General features: G+C 40.7%; 1 protein-coding gene across 5 annotated transcripts in view; it reads right to left on the bottom strand.

Annotated features, from left to right (window-relative positions):
- PTPRZ1 (protein tyrosine phosphatase receptor type Z1) overlaps positions 1-23,676 on the bottom strand; it is a 144,812-nt gene that overhangs the window by 50,034 nt on the left and 71,102 nt on the right. For all 5 annotated transcript variants that reach the window (XM_040596358.1, XM_040596359.1, XM_040596360.1 and 2 more), the window contains exons 3-9: positions 19,689-19,868; positions 17,726-17,877; positions 13,514-13,609; positions 13,186-13,252; positions 9,422-9,579; positions 8,707-8,857; positions 443-627 (exon numbers count right to left, since the gene is read on the bottom strand). In XM_040596358.1, the coding sequence (XP_040452292.1) occupies positions 443-627; positions 8,707-8,857; positions 9,422-9,579; positions 13,186-13,252; positions 13,514-13,609; positions 17,726-17,877; positions 19,689-19,868 (989 nt within the window). The remainder of the gene's footprint in view (positions 1-442; positions 628-8,706; positions 8,858-9,421; positions 9,580-13,185; positions 13,253-13,513; positions 13,610-17,725; positions 17,878-19,688; positions 19,869-23,676) is intronic.

Here is a 23,676-nt window from a genome sequence, read left to right as displayed (position 1 = left end):
AATACCATGAAGCGGCAATCAGTAACTTAATATTTATAGCAGTGTAACTGTACTGAATCTTACTAGTCGCTTGTGTAGGTCATTCTTTCACATCAGTGAGCAATGAAGTACAGACCACTATTAACTGACTAAGGGTTTTATGGCTAAGGAGCACTAAGACTGACATAGTCATAAACTTTTGGGGACAGTATAGGCAAACCAGAACAGCAATCTGCAAAAGCTTTCTCTCTTCTGTTCAAGAGAGTTTTTTTTTTATATTTTTAAAAATTGTCTTTGTGGCTTCACAACCAAAAAAATGAAGTAAAGCTTCTGTGAGCTGCAGTCAAAGAATATTATTTTTTTTTATTGAATCAGCTCCCAGCTACTGTTTAATCCCTTAAGTTCATTAACAGAGCGTTTTGCCATCACCCCTTTGTATGAAACTTGAAGAGTTTACAGTTACCAAGTCCTGATACCCATCTGTCAGAAACTCATGCTTAGTCTGGTCTTCTCCATCCAACTGTTGATAAAAGACAGCAAATCTCTCAATTGTGGTGTCATATACAACCCGAGGTCGTTCCCATGTAACAAGAAGACTAGTATAATTCTTTGGATCAGATTGAACATTTTCAGGTTCTGAGCTGCAAACTGGAAGACACAAGAGAGGACACAAAATGATATTTATTAAACAGTACGAATGACTACTAAGATCTTGAACCATCACCTGAGAAAATCAGTGCAAGTCTTTCATGTACCTCATTTCAAGCTTTTCACTAAAATCTGAGATGTCATGCACTATGAACAGAACCAGTATTTTAACACTAGATTTTCAAAAGCAAGTTGATTTGAGGATTGAGTCCTTTCTCTCCCCTTTTTTACACCATATTTTGTGAAATATTAATATCTAGTTCCCAAGAAATAAAATATAAACCAAAAAATATAATGACTCATATATATGTCCTGGGGATGAAAAATCTCTTATTACTCTGTCTTTACGGGTCTACCAGAGTAGCATTAGAAGAGCTGCATACTCTCTCACCAGCTAAAACAGACTGTAATCTATAGTAGGTTGGTTTTAAAAGTTAAAGGTAAAACTATCACACTTGAATTTCCTCTAAAGGATGTTTGAATCTTTTTATAGTACCTAAAGAAGAGACAAAAGGCAAACAGGGAGAGGCTAAGAAATTATTAGGTTAGCAGGTAGTGATTTCATATTATTATATTTTAAAGCACCATCTCAACATCTGCTGAAGGTCTTAGCAGACTGTTGCAGTCCTGGGCCCGGCTCATGCCCACCTTTGTGAGCCTGGAACCTGCACTCCAGAAGAAGCTTGGTCAGGCAGCTACTCTTGCATGTCTTCCAGCCTTTTCCCTCTAATACTCTTTTCATCTTACTCAAGTAAACTGCACGTTTTGATATTCATTAGATGTACAGATGTACTGATTATCAATGTGCTAGAAATTTATTGAGACTCTGACACTTGCTTTTTAAATTGCCCTACTATCTGTCTGTGGCTTGAAAATAATGTACAAGGTCAAAGGTAGATGAACCTGTATGAAAAAATTACATGAGCAGAAAATGTAGATTATTTAGCTGAAGCTCACTGAAAAACAGCCAGTAAAAGTTGTGCTACATGGAAAAACACAAGCAACATCAAATACAGTTGCATCATTCATGGCTGGTTTGGATACGGGCTGACACCCCATTCTCCTTCCTTGCTCTGATCATCCCCTCTGCCGGTGGGGGAACCATGTCTTCAGGCACAGCACTGAAGAACAGAGATGACTGTCAGAAGTGCTCACTAACTTCTGGTTCCCAACTTCAGAGCACAGCAACTAGATCCGTTCTGATGTCTCAGAATGAGGGCCAGGGGTTCCTGACATTTCCTGTTCTAAATCCCTCATCTTATCTCTTTGAAACTGCATGGTTTTTGAACTTTGGTTGAAATGCTCCTGCCCTAGCTTTTGGGAAGTTCCTTTCTCATGTACAGAATCTCCTTTCATGTACGCTTTCATATGTACTGAAAAGGCATATCATTCAGTCTGTTGCTTCATTTATTACCTCATTTCTACTGTTTTATTTAATCTATTAAACTTGTCAAAATCACTGATGAGAGTACATGGTTTACTTTGACTCTTTCAACAATTTAATTAAAACTTACATACTAAAATTATTAGATGGATATATTTTACCCAAAAAATATTTAGCTTGGCTTTTGTACAAGTAATTAAATAATCATTCCCTATTTGGAATAAATGAGGAACCATATTTTTCAGATCTCAGAATCAGTTTAAAACGAAATTTGACTAACTAGCAGAAGCAAGCAAGAAAACCTATCTATCTATCTAATTAAGAAAACAAGTATAGATTCTTTGGAGTTTTCTTGAAGGAAGCAAACAAGAGGATACTACAATGCTTTTGGTGGACACTACTGTATTTTTGAAAGAAAGGAAAAAAAATATTTCCATTAACTTCGTAGTTTGCCACTTGAACAGGGGAGGGCACCCAAACCCCACAAAAAGTATTTTGAAAAACAGTTACTTCGGTTTTGTGCGCAGGGTGGGCCGTTTTGAGCAGCTCTAGTCTGAGCTAGTCAATGGAAAATAAGCCGCGAATTTTTTTTCTTTTTGGGGTGTGTGTGTGTGGGTGTGGGTGTGTGTGGGTGTGTGTGTGTGCGGGGTGTGGGGTGTGGGGGTGTGTGTGGGTGTGTGTGTGTGGGGGTGGGTGTGTGTGTGTGGGGGTGGGTGGGTGGGGGTGGGGGGTGTGTGTGCGTGTGTGTGTGTGCGTGCACGCGCTAATAGTAGAGGTAGCATTAGTCTGTGTAATTTAGTTGAATCCTGAAGCTTGCCAGGCTTTGCTTCTACTGTGCTTTATATCTGACACACCATTTTATGCATTACACTGAATTCTTTTCATTGTTATAAAGGAAAGGCAAGTAATAAAAACAGTAAATCTCAAGTTGTGTACATTTCATTCCATTACTAAAACTTGTAATTCCACTCAATTTCCACCAGAGGGCAAAAGAAAATCATTAGACCAGCAAAGACTATTCCCTTCTCAATTTTGAGCATTAAGGCAGATCAACTGAAACACCAATTTCATTTTTTTAAATTATTCTGCTCACTCTTCAGCTTTTTCTTTTGAAGGTGTTCAAAATTACTCTCCAAACTTTTTTTTCACAGTACAACTATCAAGCTTCTCCCTGTTCCAAACACTACAATCCTTTTTCCTCTCTCCCTCTTTTGTCTGTGAGTGAATTTGGCTCTGAAATCTCTGACTGTATTCAGACTAACTGAGTAGTATTATAAAAGTTTTATAGGTAAAAGATTGGTGTCTCCAATATTACTTCTTTCAGTTTCATTTAGTTTTCTTTTCCAGATGGTTCTTTCAACTAGTTTTTTTTCCAAGAAAAGAGTTGTCTCCCCTTTTGTTCTCTTCCTTTTGATGTGTGGTCCTGTTCTTCTCAGCAGTAATCAACATTATTCCTACATGTCAATCATCTGCATATTATTTCACCTCAATTCTTTCCCAAGCTGGTGTCTCTTGCCCTTCTGATACCTCTTCATCAGTCAGCTTGCCTGTGCCGTTTCCTTTCCTTACTTGCCAGCTTTAGTAACACAGAGGTATTTTGCTCCTTCCTTTTCCCAGTTTTCCTCTCCAGAGACTGGGAAAAGCAAGGAAATCACATAACAATCTGCTCTGATACTAACCTTTAGGAAATCTGGGCAAAGACACTGCAAGAAAGGGAGTTCTTCAGTCTGTTACTAGTCAGAAGTCACAGGATTTCATCTGGATTACAGGTCTCAAGAAGCAAAATACTATTCACAGGAAGTCAGAGACCTATTCCAGCCCCTGCTGGGCTTGAATTCAGGTTTCTGCTTTTCCCAGGTAAGTACTGAGCCGCTGGTTTTGCATATTCTATCATATCATATGATAATGCACCTATCTTTGCTTATTCCTCTGTGGAATAAAATGCTATGTGTATAACTAAGAACTTTTAAACTTAAACTGAGTTGCATCATCAGGAAGCACCAGGGTACATTAACTAAACCATTGTCAAAAACTGTCTGGGCTTTGACAAGAAGACCATTATAAGCTGTACAGATTTAGCTTATTCACACACACACACACACACACACACAAATTATTTAAGCTGGATTTAAGCTCCTCTGAACTTGATAGAGTTGGAATAAAACTAGGTGTATTTCTGAGGCAGTACTGGATAACTTAGGGTTTTTTTTTCACATTTGTTGCTTTCTTTCTTCTACTTTTAATTAAATCTGGGTTTGAGATTTCTATCTTTTAAATCCAGAGCTTCAGCTGTGGAACCTGTGAAATCACTTCTTTTAAGATATTCAAGGGCTTTTCAGCTCCTTGGCACAGTGTGTGACACAAAGTAGTTCTTCAGTATTCCCAGTCTACTCTACCTCTATGATGGAGATGGAGCAGCACAGTAGGTATGAGTGTTGGGGTGACCCTGGCTGGCCAGCAGATGCTCACCCACTCCCCCTCCTCAGCAGGACAGAGGAATTAAATAAGATGAAAAAGCTCATGGGTCAAGATAAAGACAGGGGGATCACTCACCAATCACCGTCACAAAACAAAAAAAGGCAAAACAGACTCAACTTGGGGAAATTAATTAGATTTATCACCAATTACAATAGAGAAGGATAGCGAAAAATAAAAACAAAACTACAAACACCTTCTCCTCACCCTTCCCTTCTTCTCAGGCTCAACTTCACTCCTGACTCTTCCTCCTCCCCCCACCGCCACAAGCAGCACTGGGGGACAGGGAATGGGGCTTGTTGTCAGTTCATGATGTTTTGCCTCTGCCGCTCCTTCCTCCTCATGCTGTCCTCCTGTTCCCCCACCAGTGTGTGGTCCCACCCGTGGGACATAGTTCTGCATGCATTTCTCCAGTGTGGGTCCTTTCCACAGGGTACGGTACTTCAGGAAAAGACTGCTACTGTGTGGGTCCCCCATGGGGTCACAGATCCTGCCAGAAAACTTGCCGCTGCGTGGGCTCCTCTCCACAGGCCGTGGCTCCTGCCGGGAGCCTGCTCCTGTGTGGGCTCTCCAGCAGCTGCAGCAGGACAACCTGCTTCACCAATGTCTTCTCCACAGGCTGCTGGTGCCTGGAGCTCCTCCTCCGCCCTCTTTCTCTCACCTTGGTGTCACAGAGCTGTTCCTCACACTTTTTTCCCTCACTTCTCACTGCCATGCCGTGCTTTGCCCTTTCTTAACTTAGTTCTCCCCCAGGCACCGTGGCTGTGGTGCCCAGCGGTGCCCTGCGGCGGGTGGGCTGGAACCGGCTGGAACCGGCCGCCCCTCACAGAGGCCACCCCAGCCCTGCTGCCGGCGCCCAGCACGTTATGTATCCAGCACAAAAGGAAATGTCTTGAGAGACTCTGAGAATGGCTATAGCTAATTTACGTTGCTTGTGGTACGTGAGACGGTAAAGGCTTGAGTCCTTACCCCCGTCTTGCAAAAGAATGTAATTAAAATAACTGCTGAACTTTACACAGTTGTATTTTTCCACAGGAAAACAGGTTGACAAGTGTTTTTTACCAATATGTATTGTCAGTCTTGAATTTTGAGAACCCAGTGTTCTTCTTATCTTTACTAAATTGACAAAGATTAACAAGAATCTTGTTCCTGCACTTACTCACAGGGCACTACTAGAACCGTGGAGCAGGTGGGAACTTACATAACAGGCCTGGCAGCTCCCATGGCGGTTCCCAGGTTTACAGGAATAAACAACGATTTCTATTATAAATGGATTTTCATGCCAGCTGAGGTTGGTGGGGATAAAGCATTATAATTTCAAAAAGCTTTTAGAGTTGACTCCTCAGGTATGGCTGTAAGAATTAGCTATTTTAATCTTCTTCTTAAATACATACATACATATATGCATTAACACGTATCACATAGGAAAATAATATGTATCACTAGGCCGGCTTGAAGAACAAAGTATCTACCTTGTCCTCAGTAGGGCATAGCTTGTACACCAAGAATGTTGAGGTTGTCACTATGTGAAAGTTTCTGACAATATATTGCTGAAATTTACAATTGAATAGAAAGAGTTCTAGCCCTTCTAAGGAAACTTTGCTCTACTTAACAAATGCCATGTATTAATAACAGCAATAAATCAAGCACTTAATCCTACCACCTAATGAGAGTTTACACTCAGTTCAATAGGAGAAAATTCTAGGTTTCCCAATAAAAAAGATTATTTCAGTTATCTACTTAGGTAAGGCCCACCCTTGTCATTCTTCTTGCGTCATTTAAAGGTGTTTCAAAGATTATTTTTTCTCCATTGACTGCAAGAACTTCGCAATATTAAACATGAAATATATAAGTTTATTTATTCTTGGGGACTGAGACACTAATGTTACAGTTTTTACATCTTGACATTTAAGTTTAATGATTCCTAGGGCTTTTCATTTACCTTCTCTTAAAATGGAGGTGTAACTATAAATGATCCTCTAATGTTCTACATTAAAAAAATCCTATAATTGCATTTGTGTGTGTATATATACATGCGTGGTCATAAATATGTATACGTATGTGCACATGATATTGTTGCATTCACATAGTGCACATAAACATTAACAGAAATGTGAAATACATATCCAGGAATATTTGAAATTTCAGTAATGCCTTTCTGTCTCTCCTTGTTTATGGCCAAACCAGAATTTTTAACCTATGCTTTGTTTCTTTAAATACCTAGTTTGGAATAAATACTACATGTGTTTGCTGCCACAGTTAACATGAGTTCAGGGCACTTGTGTCCTCTGTAGGTTGAAACCCATTTGTTTGGTGTTATACAAGTCTATGCACATAGAAATTTTGCACGCTTTATACAACATATTTTATTATTACATGAAGAGGAAAAGCCTTCTAATTTTAAATGAAATAACAGTGCAGAAAAGTATCCTAGTATCTTTAGGCTAGACACTGTTTCCTTATGTGTATGGATATCAGACTCACAGAAAAGACAGAAAATTCACAGAATCTCTCTTTGATACAGTGCAAAAATGGGACTGGTTGGAAGCAACATCATATGCAGTTTTAATGCACACACTGCTTTGGGACAGCACGTGGAAAGCTCCCCCAGGTGTCAGCACATGGAGTGGACAGAAGGAAGCAGGGACCTGTCTTAAACGATATTATCCAGCTTTTCTTCTGGTCAGTCTCTATGGAAATCTAGATTAGGACTGGCACAGCTGAAAGTAGCTTCCTTCTATTGCAGTGACTAAGCTGAAGGGTCAAGGCCAAGGTCATGGCTGTAGTGCAACGACCTGAAAGGTAAGTGGATTGCAAGTGGCAGAAGTCCCTGTCTCTGTCCTCAAAGGTCCTTTGCCTACAACATTTCTTCACTGTAGACTGACTCCTATGTATGAAGGACTGAGGTGATTCACTTCCCTCTGACAACATGGACATAAGAAAAGCGGTCTGTATTACAGTGACCTGCTTCCAGAGACCTCAATTAAACAGAGGGATTTGGGGAAGCATGATCTTTTTTTTTAAGTTAGGCCAAATCAACAATGTCCATTGTAAGTCTATGTGGAAACAGAAATTTATTTGTGATAATTTGCTTGATTGCTGCAGCTCACCTCCATACTCCTCCAAACTTCAAAATTTCAAGTGCTACTTCATAGCTAAATAAAGAAACCCTACCAAAATCAGTATTTCTTGGCTTAGGCCAATGCAAAAAAATTCACATCCCGGACACACACCTGAGGAGTTCACAACAAGCTGCAGTCACAACGGAAGTGTCACTGACTGGTTACAGAAATGGAGCAGTAAAGCTACCCTGCGCAGCACTGTGGCAAAAGAATGTGATGTAGTTGCGCAGGGGACCCAGTCCTCCTGCAGTTCTGAATGATGAACATACCTTAGCTTGTATGCAAATTTCATACACAGGGTCCTTCCAGTAGGAAAATAAATAATCCACCCTACCAAGGTGAATTACAATGAAACCACACTTCTTTCTGATCCGGAGAACACCTACACCACATACTTCAGTCATTTGTCTGTGTCTAATTAAGCACAGCTCAGTGAAACTAAGTTTAAGAATCTACAGGTATCCCCACCAAGTAGCAATGTAATGACCAAAAATTAGATGTTTACTGTATATTCCTCCATGCTTGTGCACACAGAAACCACTGACTTCCATATTTAGCGCTAGATCTTGTTTCCCATTACCTAATGTACCGTTTTGGTCATTTAACCTTCACAAACTTCCCTGAGGTTTTAGGTAAAAGAGGGAACAGAATCTGGCTTCTGTGATTCTTTCCATGTACCACTTTCTCAAGCAGACTACCTGAAATTAATTTGGTGACCTCTCTTCAGCCTTTCTTGGAAAAGCAGCCACATTACACAACAAAGAACCAAATGGGTTTGTAAAACAAAATCCTCTTGCAGGCCCTGCAAAAGGCAGCATTGTTTAAGTCTGAAACACATTGAAAGGGCAGTGCAAGAAAGCTTGAACTGATGTGATCTGCACTGAATGTTTGGTCAAGACAAGCATTTAATTTTCCACTCCATTTAATCTGACATGTTTTATGATTGCTAGTTCTTTTCTGAAGTGATAGATTTATGAGTAATAATACAGCATGCTACCTTCTACACAATTTAAAATGAGTATCTTCATACTAGGATGAATCTTTTAGTGAAAATTGTCTTTCAACCTGTGAAGAGAGGAATGACTATTCAGTAAATACCTGCTTCATGAATTTCTTCTTGTCCAGTGTAAGAGGAAAACACTTGCCCAAAGAACTTATATTGCTGCTCTCGAAAGTTGTTTTGCAGGTAGTCCATCAGCATAACATAGCCAGACTGCTGCATTGTAAGGACTTCACAGAACACAGCTAACTAGAAAGGGGGAGGAAAAAAAGAAGTCAGAAGTTATAACAAATTAACCAGGTTCTGCTTGCAGGCAAAAACCCTGGGGAAAAGATGTGTGAAGTCTCCCAGCTGAGGTCTCCTGGGTGGCATGAACTTTTGTTCCCCTCTACCAGCAGTGTATCTAATGTTTTACTCCATGTGTATTTCTCAGACACTATGCTGTTGGACCTAAGCTCTTCCCAGCACCACCATTTAGCTGGGGGAATATGGAAAGATTGTTTCGCACTCCTTTTTATCTGGGCTAGAAGTCCAGACAGCCTGCAGAGTTAGGAAGTGTGTTCTTACTCCCTTCTAAGGCAAGAACTGACTCAGAATCTAGTCCCGAACTAAAAAAAGGGAAAAGATAACACAGTCAGGTAATATATAGGCTTTCTAATTCAATGGCTGCATGAAGTATTTATAAGTAGATAAAAGAAAAACTAACTTGTTGGGCTGGCAATGAATGCCACGATCTTTTACCATCTACATGGAAAGTGTTTTTTCGTTGGTATTATTTATAATTGCTTGGTTTAAATACATTAAACAAATTACCTGGTTTTCAGAAATACTTATGGTATCTTTAAACACAATCCATTCAACTGTTTCAGAGCAGGGAGGAGTTGATAAAGACCCATTATAAGTGTAATATTTGTCTGTTGCATTCGGCAAAAGGTTCAGCAAAATAAATGGTTCTAAGGCAGCCTGTTTTCCTGAAAAAGAAAAAAAAATAAATTAGAGTCGGATAGTTAAAATACTACAGAAGCAATGAATAAATAGTAATCACACTCTCCATTATAGGAATATGCTAATTTTGAGGGCATTCAAAATTTGATCTCTGGGGAGACTAGCATACAAATAAATTGCTGAGCCTTTTCTATTCAGTTTGAGTAAGTTTCTATTCAGTTTGAGTAAGTTCAAAACCAACTTTGTTTACTTTGAAAGTGTAATGAGTTACTCCAGTAATAAATAACCAGTACATTGATTCACAAGAATTTGTTCACCTCTAAGTTTACTTGTAAACGTCCAAGATGCCAAATCTTTGTTGCGCATGTGAACTTTAAAGAAAAAAATATGTTAAATCTTTGGTTTTGGTCTCATGACACAGCTTCAAACTCTCCCTGAATTTGGTTAAGTTGTTAAGTTTCTTGCAGGATCTTGATCTCTGCAGAAAATCACTGCCTGGGGAACTGTCATCATGTTAGACCTGAGAGTTATATTACTGATGACCACAGAAGCAGAATTTCTGTAGATCAGTGGTTTTCCAAATGATGATAATACAGCGAAAAACTGCAACAGCTTTACAAAAAGCACAGAAGGATGCAAAGACTTCCTCCAGAAAAGCATGACCACTATGTTTATTGTCCTGTGAAAATAATATCACATCTTTCAGGTCAGCAATTTACCTGGTATCTTGTCAACTGGGCACATGCATGAGGAATTGCTTGGAGTCCACCCACAGAGTTAAGTTCGTGCTGGCACGGCAGTAGGGTCCAGCAGCAGAAACCGGCAGAAATGGTACCAGCTTTCTTAAGGCAGACTTTTTCAGTCTGTGACGATTACCAGTCTTGTGACAATTGTCTGCCTTACTGTCTGGTGCTTCCAAAATAATACTTGTTTTTTACACCTTGGAATAATGTAGATCCTTACATACCTTATTTCAGTCTAGTTACTGATTTTAAATTTCTCCCTATTTGATAAGTATTCACTTATGAATATCTACATTTTCAGGCTGTGCATTAACTTGCAGTTTTACAGATATGTTACTTCCTGAGCCCTGTACAGGTTTCTGACCTCTGTCTTCAGAATTCTTTAAAAATTTGGTAAGAACAGCAAAGAACATTTAACAGTTTACTACAAACCACTGATGCTATTCTTCTGTATAATGACTGTTCCACTGAGTTACAGTTTAAGAGCTGTCTCCTCCCCTCTCTGTTATCCATGTGCCATGAAAGGAGAACATTTAGCAGTGTCAAGCAAAGCCCATCCTTCCATTTCTCCTGTTAACCAGCCTTCAGACAGAAGCTATCATTGCTATCTGGTACATGTCTAGTTAACACATTCTTCCTTCAGTAAAAATGAAGGACCTGCCCATTTTATCTAGATGCTTGGGGACATGAAACTTCTCCATTTTTATTAAGAATCCTGCCATACACTTTGTAATTTTGGATTTTAAAATGTCCTTTATTGTGATGATTGACAGCTTAGATTCTAAAGTGAAACACCTACAAAGAATGGTGAGAAATACAGAGTTTGTCTGGAAGGAATAAGACTGCTTGCCTGCAGAGCTTGGGAACTCAGCAACTGGGATTAAAATAAGTACAATACAGATATGACTGACAAGGACAGATCATGTACATCATAGACAAGGACAGATTGTGTGCTATTCACTTTTCTTCAGGAGGAACAACTTGATTTAGTCATGACCTGAATTTTCAGAGCTTATTTGCATTTATTCAAGAAAATGATATTCTGTTCATTGTTGAAGTGCCATGTAGTGGCTGTATCTTGAATCTTGCTGCTGATAGTTTTACAGCTCCTTCCAAGGCTGTAGGACAAGTATCTGCCTTGATGTATTACTTGTTCTCCTTTGTGTTTCATAGAGAGATGGCACACAAAGATAATGAATCTTAACTGCTTTCTCTTTCTCACCCCTCTGTAATTTATGAAAGTTGCTCCCTTTTATATTTGTTGAATGGTGTTTGCTTTCTAGAGAGAAACAATCTTGACTTCAGTGTCATGCTTTTGAAAGCTTTTAAAATAGTGGACTAATAGCTTTTTACATTTTCAATGTATTGATCTCAATGGCCTTTGCAAAGCTCAAGCACCATTACATATAGGAAAACTGAGACAAAATTAACCATTTACTTAAGGGCACAGCCAGGATGTAAGAAAATATCCCTGTTCAAGACAGTACTCATTCATGTTTATTATTGTGCAAAGCCACTGTGAAATCGAGTTAGAGCTTAGATCTCCTCATGTACCACCCTGAAGTCCATGTGCTCTGACAGGAAACCACGAGGAATTCTAAAATACCAAAGTGTCAACATTTGGTTTGAATAATGCTAGTACAAATATAATATAATTGGATTATTTCAGATTTACACAGGAGCTAACAAAAAAAGAATCCATCTCCTCTGAGTTTACTCAATACTGATATTCATATGGTCTCACACTTACAAGACACATCTTCGATGGCTGTAACAGGATTATTTGGCCTCCAACCACAAAATCCAGAAATGAATGATTAAGAAAACTCACAGAATAAATGAAACATTTCTCTCAATTTAGCATTTAAAGAATTGCAAATTCCTCATGATGGTTTTATTTATTCATTTACACTTACTGCTGTTCTTACAAGTATTCAGTCTTGGGGTAAATAACTCCTAGAATCACAGCCTATCTCAGGTTGGAATGGACCCATCAGGGTCATCGAGTCCGACTCCCTGCTCCTCGCAGGACTACCTAAAACCGTATGACTAGAAGTATTGTCCAAACGCTCCCTGAACTCTGGCAGGTTTGGTGCCATGACCACCTCCCTGGAGAGCCTGTTCCAGTGATCGACCACCCTCCCAGTGAAGAATATTCTCAGTATCCAACTGACCTTCCCCTGATGCAGCTTCATTCCATTTCCTCATGTTCTATCTGGCCACCAAAGAGAGGAGATCAGCGCCTCCTTGTTCACTACCCTCCTTGAGGAAGCTGTAGACTGCAATGAGGTCACCCCTTAGCCCTCTATTCTCCAAGCTGAACAAACCAAGTGACCTCAGCTGCTCCTCATAAATCTTGCCTTCAAGACTTTTCACCATCTTGGTCACCATCCTCTGGGCACACTTTAATAGTCTGACATCCCTCTTATACTGAGGCACCCAAAACTGCACACAGCACTCCAGGTGGGGCCACACCACTGCAGTGTAGAGTGGGACAGTCACCTGCCCTGTCTGGCTAGCTATGCTATGCTTGATGCGCCCCGGGACGTGGTTGGCCCTTTTGGCTGCCAGGCACACTGTTGACTCATATTCAACTTGCCATCAACCCAGCCCCCCCAGATCTCTTTCCATGGGGGTGCTTTCTAGCCTCTCATCCCCCAGTTTGTACGTATAACCAGGACTACCCAGTCCCAAGTGCAGAATCAGGCACTTGCTCATGTTAAATTTCATATGGTTGGTGACTGCCCAGCTCTTCAGTCTATCCATCTGATTTTTGATGTTTCTTACAAAAAAGACATATCTGAGCTCTAGAGAACAGCACATCCCATACTTACACTGAAACGGAATTTAGTCTAATTACTAATCAATAAAACACAGAGGCAGACTTACCGAAACGACTAACACTATCTACTCCATTAATGATTGGATTATAATCCGGATTATCTTCTAGTCCAATCTGTCAAAAAGAAATTGCATTTTTTAACAGTACATTTTTTAACATGAAAAAAGATTGAAAGTTGCAGTTTACCACCAAAATTATAGATGACTTAAAGCACAGCAAACGTATTTTGCTCATTTGCTCTTCTGTAAGAATAAATTAGAAAGATATATGCAAATTTTTAACTCGGTGATCACACATTGGAACCAGTTAAATTCAGTTTGAACATCTGCCGTGTTTCAAAGCTTGTTTAATGACATAAAGATATACTTTGTTTACCTCAAACAAAATTGATAAAGCTCTTAACTTTCCATTTCCTTTAATTGCTTCTTCGAAATTTGTAAACTGATCTGCATCATAGCAGTAGATTTGCATCTGCAAATAAAAATATATTCAAATATTATACATAGAAAAATTTAAATAACATAATCAATAAAGTTATTTATATCCCCATTTTGAGAAAAAATGCCCAAGCAAAAAATTTCATTACAAATATAGAGACTTTTTATCTATCTCACATGCATTATCTGAAGATATAAGATGGAATTCATCAGCTATTAGCTGTCTAAAAATGATGTCTCCTGGAAAACCACTAGATATGCAGGATTTATCCTTTCAAGCAGCACAATGCTCTGCATGGATAACACAGTAAGCCAAGATAACTTGTTCACACTAGACATCTAACCTGGAGTACTCAGGTGAGATGAATCTTGAAATCACTGGTAAAACATGGATAATGAGGCAAGATGTCCCTACTGCATCTGCCTTGCAGTAAATGTAGAGAAGCACTGGCAATAAAGATTATCAGGTATTTTGTGCCCATATTTGACTGCTGTCATGGGCACTGAGTTTGTTGCACACCTTCCTCTCTTCCTCCAGATGCACTTGGAAGTCTATTCCAGTGCCCGGTCACCGACATGAATGGGGGAGTGTCCTGCTCTATTAGCTTTTCATGTGATGATGATGGAAGAGAATATTCTCTTTGATGCCTTGGTAGGACAGGTGGAGCGTGAGCAGGAATTTTTAAACAGCTAATGAGGTAAAGGAAATGATGCTGCCCAGGGAAAACTCCTGGCTCACAGCTTTCCAAAGAGACAACTTTGGCTCTATTGCTTTGCTCTGACATAGAAGTCCAAAGTTCTTAGCATGAGAAGCAGCACAGCTGACTGCCACAACGACATCTTTTTAACAGGCAAATGATGACAACATTATGCTGGGTGCCGTCGTGGGTCTCAGTGAGAGCTGCCCCTGTCCTCCACCCCACCTCCACACTGTTGCAAGAATCGTTTGGATTGGAAAAGACCTTTGAGACCATCAAGTCCAACTATTAATCTAACACTGCCAAGTCCATCACTAAACCATATCCCTAAGCACCACATCTATGCATTTTTTTAGACACCTTCAGGGATGTTGATTCCACCACATCCCTGGGCAGCCTGTTCCAATGCTTCAACACCCTTTCAGTGAAGAAATTTTTCCTAATATCCAATCTAAACCTACCCTGGATCAACTTGAGGCTGCTTCCTCTTGTCCTGTCACTAGTTATCTGTGAGAAGAGACTTACCCCCACCTGCTTACCCTTCAGGTAGTTGCAGACAGCAATAAGATTCCCCGTGAGACTCCTATTCTCCAGACTAAACCACCCCAGTTCACTCAGCCACTCCTCATAAGACTTGTGCTCCAGATCTTTCACCAGCTTTGCTGCCCATCTCTGGACACGCTCCAGCACCTCAACGTCCCTCTTGCAGTGAGGGGCCCAAAATGGGACACAGTATTTGAGGTGCAGCCTCACCAGTGCTGAGCACTGTGGGGGATGGTCACTTCCCCTGTCCTGCTGGCCACACTATCTCTGATACAAGCCCGGATGCTGTTGGCCTTCTTGGCCACCTGGGCACACTGCTGGCTCATGTTCACCCAGCCATTAACCAGCACCCCCAGGTCCTCTTCCACCAGGCAGCTTTCCAGATGCTCTTCCCCAAGCCTGTAGCGCTGCGTGGGGTTGTTGTGACCCAGGTGCAGGACCCGGCACTGAGCCCTGTTGAACCTCATACAGTTGGCCTCAGTCTGTCAGTCCAGCCTGTCCAGATCCCTCTGCAGAGCCTTCCTGCCCTCCAGCAGATAGACATTCCTCCCTAACTTGGTGTTGCCTGCAAACTTACTGAGGATGCACTCGATCCCCTCACCCAGATTGTCAATAAAGACATTAAACAGAAGTGTTCCCAATACTGAGCCCTGGGGAACACCATTTGAGACCGGGTGACAGCTGGATGTAACTCTATTCAGTACCACTCTTCAGACTTGGCCATCCAGCCAGCTTTTTACCCAGTGCAGAGTACATCAGAGTACACCCATCCAAGCCATGAGCACCCAGTTTCTCCATGAGAATGCTGTGGGAGATGCTGTCAAAGGTTTTACTAAGGTCCACGTAGACAACATCCACAGCCTTTCCCTCATCCACTAGGCAGGTCACCTTGTCACAGGAGATCAGGTTTGTCAAGCAGGACCTGCCTTTCATAACACCATGCTGGCTGGGCCTGATCCCCCAGTTGTCCTGCACGTGCCGCATGATGGTGCTCAGGATGACCTGCTCCATGACCTTCCCCAGCACCAAGGTGAGGCTGACAGGCCTGTAGTTCCCTGGATCCTCAGATGGTACCAGAGGGTAACTGGTCTTAGTATTAAAGACTGAGGCAAAGAAAGCATTAAATACCTCAGCGTTTTCCTCATCCTTTGCGGCAATGTTCCCCACTGCATCCAATAAAGGATGCAGATTATCCTTGGCCCTCCTTTTGTTTCCAACATATTTGTAAAACCATTTTTTGTTATCTTTTATGGCAGTAGCTAGCCTGAGTTCTACTTTGGCTTCTGCCTCTCTATCTTCACTGTGCATAACCTCGCGACATCCTTATAATCCTCCAGAGTTGCCTGCCCCTTCTTCCAAAGGTGCTAAATTCTCCTTTTTTCCCCAAGTTCCAGCCAGAGCTCTCTGTTCAGCCAGGCTGGTCTTCCCTGTCAGCTCGGCACATGGGGATGGTCTGATCCTGTGCCTTTAAGACTTCCTTCTTGAAGAATGTCCAGCCTTCCTGGACTCCTTGGCTCTTCACAACTATCTCCCAAGGGACTCTTGTCAACCAGGCTCTTAAACAGGCCGAAGTCAGCCCTCTGGAAGTCCAGGGTAGTGGTTCTTCTGACCGTCCTCCTTATTTCTCCAAGAATCAAAAACTCTATCATCTCATGATCACTATGCTCATGATGTCCTCTGACCATCACATCACCCACCAGTCCCTTCTCTGTTTGCAAACACCAGGTCTAGCAGAGCATCTCCCCTGGTTGGCTCACTGACGAGCTGTGTCAGGCAGGTATCTTCCGCACACTCCAGGAACCTCCTAGATTGTTTTCTATCCACTGTGTTGTATTTCCAGCAGACATCTGGTAGGTGGAAGTCCCCCACCACAAAAACAAGGGCTAGCGATTGTGAGACTTCTGTCAGTTGCTTGTAGAATGTTCCATCTGTCTCTTCATCCTGGTTGGGTGGTCTGTAACAGGCTCCCACCAGGATATCCACCTTGTTGGCCTTCCTCCTGATTCTTACTCATAAACCCTCAACCCTATTGTCACCATCACTAAGCTTTAGGTAGCTGAAACACTCCCTGACATACAAAGCTACTCCACTACCTACCTCTCCTTCCTTGTCTGTCCCTTCTGAAGCATTTGTAGCCATCCATTGCAGCACTGCAGTTATGCCAGTTATCCCACCATGTTTCCGTGATGGCAATTATGTCGTAGTTTTCCTGCTGCACGATGGCTTCCAGCTCCTCCTGTTTGTTGCCCATGCTTTGGGCATTGGCACAGATGCACGTCAGTTGTGCTATGCATATTGCCTGAAAACACTGGCATGTCGCCCCACAGCTCATCTCTGACAAGCTTGGGTTTATTCCCTTGTTATTTATTCTCTTATTCTGCCAAACCAGCCAGGGGTATGCTGGCCCGACTGCCTGTGAGTGCAGATGCACCCAGGACCTGCTCTCATGAGGTGACTCCTGGCATGCCACTGCCAGCTCTTTCCAGCCCAGCAACATGGGCTGCATTTTATCTCGGTAAGGTCCAGAAGCCTCATGGGCCCTCAGCAAAGCCCCAGCTTTGAAAAGTTCATTTATACTTTAAACAACCGACTGCCATGGAATATGATGGGCCAAACTCATAGGAACTTAACTGTTAGTGGGAGCTTGAACTTTGTCAGATTAGCAGAACCAACTTCTAATGTCACCTTAGAAGACGTGTGAAAATGCACAGTTTAAAGGTTCTCAACATGCCACGGAAAAATGCCTTATGCTGCCCTTCTAAAATCCATCATTTAAATATTACTAATTTGGACTTAAGTGACTTATTATAGTTGCAAATAGACCTTAATCAAGTGATAAACAAAGGTATTTAGCATAAGTATTATTTATTGCAGAATGTCAAATTGTCAAAATCGATTCTGTACTTTACCTCAAGAGGAAATTTTTGTCCTTCTAAACTATGTTCCGATCCATCTGATGACACGTTGCATTTTCCCCAGTGAAAAGTGATCTTGCTTGCTTTGAATACGGTGTCTAACCCACCTCCACTTACATAATAATCATTTGTCAGGTTAATTTCCACTAAACAAAGAAAGAGAGGGGGAAAAAAAAAAGGAGTGTCAATATAAAGGCAAGCCAAGGCACCTATGACTTATATTTTGGTATTAGGTGCTAAAAGGTAAATATGATATGCTTATTTCCCTGTATTTCATAAGCACTTTGACAGGAAATTGGTTATTTAAACTAAGTAAGAAGTGTGGTAATTCACTATTAGCATGGAAAAATATGTTCCATTTCATGCTGCAATTCATAAAACAGTCATCCAACGAAGTGCACTATTACATTGGTCTCCTGATACCTGAAACTAGGCACAGAACTATGCTAAAAAGCTCAGAAAACTGGTTTAGCCACCAATCTGATGGTCTAAGAAAAGAAATTAAAGAAATACATAGCTTCCTGAAACCACCTGTGGTGTTAACAAAGAGGAAAATACCTTCCCCTCGCTAGCCTCATTATTATCATAATTCTAGATACAAATCATGAAGCAACACAAGAGAAGACATTTTTAGCCAGTTCTTAGGAGGACTGTCCTGTCTGTGAGACCCCTTAGCTGTGGAGCAGTCTCCTATGGGAGAAGGTGATGACAGGTCTTCAGCTGGACATAGCTGTACACAAGCTGCAGACAGGACCGAGCATTTGTCTTCTGGAGGGAATGAGCAGGGTGGAACAGAGCAAAGCCCCACATGTGGCTTTCCTGCCTCCAGTGACTGTGAATTGTTTGACCTCTTGCTACAAAAGCACTAAATGGAGTTCAGTTTCACTACATTCCTTTCCTCAAAACCTTGAAGACAATTTTAACTGCAGGCAGCATTAGCAGTTCCTGTTATAATATCTGAATTGCTGTAGATGAGGAAGATCTCAGTTCACTTTTACAGACTTTAAAGAACATTTCCTCAGGGATCTATTGAAAAGACAAATGCACTATTTAGCTAGTAGGGCAAGAGGGAAGTGATTTGTGGAGTACTATGTAGGAAGTACATGAACAGAAATCAGGAACAATGACACTAAAATAATAATTAAAAAAAAAATAGAATAAATAAAAAGGCTGGCCTAGCGGTCCACTGAAATTGGTAGAAGGTCAAAGACCTCCTCCACACCTATGCCCAAAACAAAAACAGTACTTCCAGCAAGCACCTTTTAGTTACTGCTATTCTGAATTTGTAAGTGGTTGCAAAAAGATACGTCTGACAATGTAAATGCCCCCATAAGCTTTTTTTATAGCTGAGAGAAATAGGCACTTGTAGGCATAAATCACTTTCTAAAATACATTTCTAAGATAGGTAAGACAAATCGGACCATAAAAGCACCTATTTCTCTTTGACTGTATGAAGTCATCTAAGTGAGTAATTCAGACACAAGTGCCTACCTTACAGGTGTCTATCTGTACGTGAGATGAATCTCATCCTGAGTTTTTTGAAACCACAACTCATCCATGAAGTGCTTCCAGATAAGTAGGTAATTTATTCATATTTTTTAAAAAATCATTTTTGTATGCTTATTACAGATTCTAGATATGTATTATAATTATAATTATTTCATAGCAAATGCTAAATCACTGTTTAGGTTCACTGAAGTCCACATGATGGGACGACAGTAACAAGGCCATTGCTTTGGATATATCTGTCTGTGCACGTAATTTTGATTTGTGTGCTTTCTCTATTATGCTTGGCTATTGTCATCACCCGTTTTTTTAATTTAATGGAAAAATTCAGAATGCACCAGCTAAGGAACAGTGAAATGAAAATGTTTCATTAAAAGTCCTTAGTTAATTGTCTTCCTTATATCACTTTTCTGACGTCATTTAACTCCAAACATGAAATTTGATTTTTTACCTGTTTTGCCAGTGTTGCGAATGAAAGTATCTTCCAAAGTTTCCTTTTCCCATCCATGGAATTTAAGCTTCTTTAGATTCACATTTACTTGTGTAAGATCTTCATCTATATTAATAGGAGATTGTTTGGCACCATTACAGGCTGAATATTTCTTTCCCCAGTTCTTTTGGTTCAAGGTTCCTAGAAATCAAAACATTTGGGATAAATACATTTAAAACCTAATCTGACATCCACATATTTTTTAATGTGGGAAAGTTAAAACACAGTTTGCAATCTGTGATCAGAGCACCTGCCCTTCTTTTAGGCTCATCTGTAGCAATACTTCGCACACCTACTACTGCATCCTACCTTCAACAGTTAAGTCACTTTTTGACCATTTTAGACACTATGCAGACATGTTTATGAATCTCTAGGGAAAGCCAAAACCAACAAAAAACTACTCAACACAATATACAGATATAATAAATAAAACGGGTGGCGGGAAAGCTTTCAGGTTAAAGAAATTGGGAATTACTGCAAAATTATCCTTTCCAAATAACACTTTTAATCATATGCATGTCACTAACATTTCTTCTGTCCAATGAAGTCAGACATCCAATAAGATTTTGAAATAAATAAAAGCAGGACGATCTTTTAAAAATCCTTACACAGAGGGAAGAAGGTTAAGTGATTCTAGTCTGAAAAAGGAAAAAGGTTAGTGGTGCTCTGGCTGGAGAGCCTGGCTTTGCCCATGGAGGGCCACGCACACACACTCCAGCCATTGTCCTTCGCAGCTGCCGGGCGAGCGTGGCCAGGAGGTTCTGTGCTGCAGCAGGACACGTCCAAGGCACAAGGGCTGCACGACTTTTCACTATGGCCAGTTCAGACACAGACAACATGGACACAGACGGCACGTGCTTCACCAAAGACTTGATTATCTTCCATAAGAAACGCTCAAGTACTCTACAGATCACTGTGAGGGGTTAGCAGCTGCTCCGAGAATCTTTTTTTTATATAACATAGTAATATAAATAATACAGTATTTTGTGTATGTTTACAAGTTTACATATAAACATTTTTTTCTGACAGAGAATTCTGCTAACACTTCAAAGGACTAATTAAAACCAAGAGATAACTGCATAGACTTAAGAAAATATAATTGCTTCAGTTAGCTTCCCACTTACTAGTAGTTCAGAGCTAATATTAGTGCTTCCGATGCACACATCTGAATTTTATTAGACATGCTGAAATGAGCCAGTGCTCATTTACAGGCTGCTGCGCTACATCCAAGTCTGTCAGGAGAAGATTTGCTATATCGTACCCCAGGCAAGGACAGCCTTCATGTTGCACTCAGAAAACTCAGAGCGGGGAGGAGATGCAGCCAGTCCCGTAACCATGACAATAGGCAGTAATACAAGATGCTCATCTGGACAGCCAGCTGCCTAGAAACAAACCTGAGCTAAATTATTCAACAAGTATCAAGTCAAGCAAGTTACCAATATCAACTTGCCGCATCAGAATTACTGCAGGTCAGATGGGATGTAAACTCATTTACCTCTTGCAAACAGCAACAGAAGAAGCTGTTAGGCACAATGCCGAGCAAACCAAAACGAGCTTACGTCACAGGGTTATGAATCTGAATATCCCGCAGGTGGGGATTACAGCTCTGTGCTGAGCAAACAGTGGTCCCCTTGGGAATGGCACATGGGGTAAGCTTCCAGCTGCTCCTCAAGTCACACTTGCCCTGGACGTTAGCTGTCAGTTAGTTATAGTTTATCACCTGGGCAAATAATGCAATGTCCTGATTTCTAATGTACTTTTCAGAAGAAAAGAGTGGCTAATATTTCACCTTCTCTCTCAAAAGCTTCCCTTAAGAAATTCTGAGCCCAAGTCAACCAAAACTTGGAGATGATCGTAACAAATATTGAAGGCTTTTAAAATCAAGCAAGACAATTTTATTTAAATATAGATTAGAATAAACTTTTAAACATAAAAGGCTCCAAGCAAGGTCAGATAGGACAGAAATAACAATTCTCAGCTTGCCCTGTGCATCCTTGCAGACAGGCCCTTCTTTTCAGGTCTGCTTTCGGCCAGCTTGGTGATTTTCCAAGCTGCAGCAAGCTTTTTAGAGCCCTCCCTGGCTCTTTGAAAGCCTCTGCCAGTTTGGGCCATGTTGGCTGCCCATGGTCATCCCTCAGAGTCAGGCTGTGCTCCCTGCTCTGTGCTCTGTTTCTTTTGCTCCTTCCCTTTGCCACTGCCCAAGGCCTCCCCAGGCTCCTTCTGTTGCTCCAGGGCAGTAGAAATCTTTTTCTTTCTACTGACATACCCACTCCCCTTGCTCACCTGCAGTCTCTCCTTCATCACACCGTCACAAATCTTTTCCCAACATGCATTTCCATTATTCTACTCTTCCTACCACTAACATCTGAACTGACTGAAAACTATTCTTTTTTTTTCTCTCCCACCAGTGTACTCTTGGGTATTTTCTTTCATGTTTCTTTTGAAAAATGTCATTATCCCATTTTGCATCTTCCCTTTAAATTCCTACTATCACGTTCAATAAAAACAAATACATTAAAATAAGAGAAAACATTAATCTCCTTCCAACTTCCATAGTTACATATTTTGTGGTTTTATTATGTAGAATGTAAATTATTTGACCTGGTAGTCATTATCTGTGCCTCAGTGTATAATATAACAAATTTCTAGCATGAAGCTAATGATAACAATAGTAATCTTAGCTCATCCCAGAAGATGGTGTTGTGTCCACACTAATCAGTCACAACATCCTGAGCCAGGGCACGCGGAGTTACGTAGGATGCTGGTATGGCGATGTTGTGGCCCAACAAAGGAATTTTCTTCTTTCAGTTTGGATGTGAAATTTTTTGTTAAGTATTGCCAAAAAGAAATGAGGGAAATGAGAAGGTGAGATGAAGAACATTATTTCCTGTTCGCCAGAAAGGCCTCAAACCCATGATATGAGCTTGCTAAAAAGATCTGATAATGTTCTGCCTTTTTTTCTGTGTAGAAACAAAGGCAATTCAGCCAAGCAAGTGATTATAATAAAAATATTCTCCTTTCATGAAGAACTTCATTGTTTACACCTTGTTGAAATCTTACAGCATCTATGAATCGTTATGCCCCAAAGGAAGTTTTAGAACAGTGATTCCCATGCAATTACATATTGCCACACACTCACCAATAGTCATGGTAAGAAGCTGCTCTATCTATATTATGTATGCAAATGATGCAAATACTGTTTCATCTACTCTCTCGTCAACACAAAGAAAAATATCTATCCTATCTGTAGGAATGCTAGCTTGAAATCAACCAAGGATAAACGAAAAGTATTTCATGGTTGTGGAGGACAAGAGGTAAGACTTCCAGCTACGACAGATTAACTGAATGCTCCAAATCAATGCTCCTACTGGCAAATTTGAATAGGTATTTGACAACTTGTAATAATTTTCTTCTTTGTGGTCCAGCAGCTGGTATAGTTGAAAAAGTTCCATAAGCAAAGGACACCATTACTATTACTGTTTACAGCTGCAGAAGTAGCAATGATTTCAGCACTGAGAAACACAGGCAATGTGGAAGCTCTCTTTCTAAGGTAAAAATGACACCGAGCTCAGTAACGAGGAATACGATCTGTGTACATTTTGAAAGTCAAGAGAAAAATCACACTGGCGTAACTACTGAGAAGTTGTAGCATTGATCAAGAGCTATGGAATGAAACGTACAGGAAAGCAATGGCATGCTCCGGTCTGGGGCAGGAACATTGGGAATTTCAGAAGGAACTGGAGTTCAGTCATGATGATCCACATTAGATTTGAGCAGCAAAATACATGTTTATGCATCAATTCTGCACATATTAGAGTAGATAATGGTTGTGTCCACATTAGCAAGTAGTGCAGAGTAATAGGAGTGGATTTACAGAGTGAAACAGTTGGGGCTGAGGACCAGATGTCCACACCATATGTCTTTCAGAAGTTTTTATCTCAGCCTAGCT

This window comes from Falco naumanni, chromosome 5 (assembly GCF_017639655.2).
Source record: "Falco naumanni isolate bFalNau1 chromosome 5, bFalNau1.pat, whole genome shotgun sequence".
Lineage (NCBI taxonomy): Eukaryota > Metazoa > Chordata > Aves > Falconiformes > Falconidae > Falco > Falco naumanni.
This window is presented reverse-complemented; position numbering and strand designations above follow the sequence as displayed.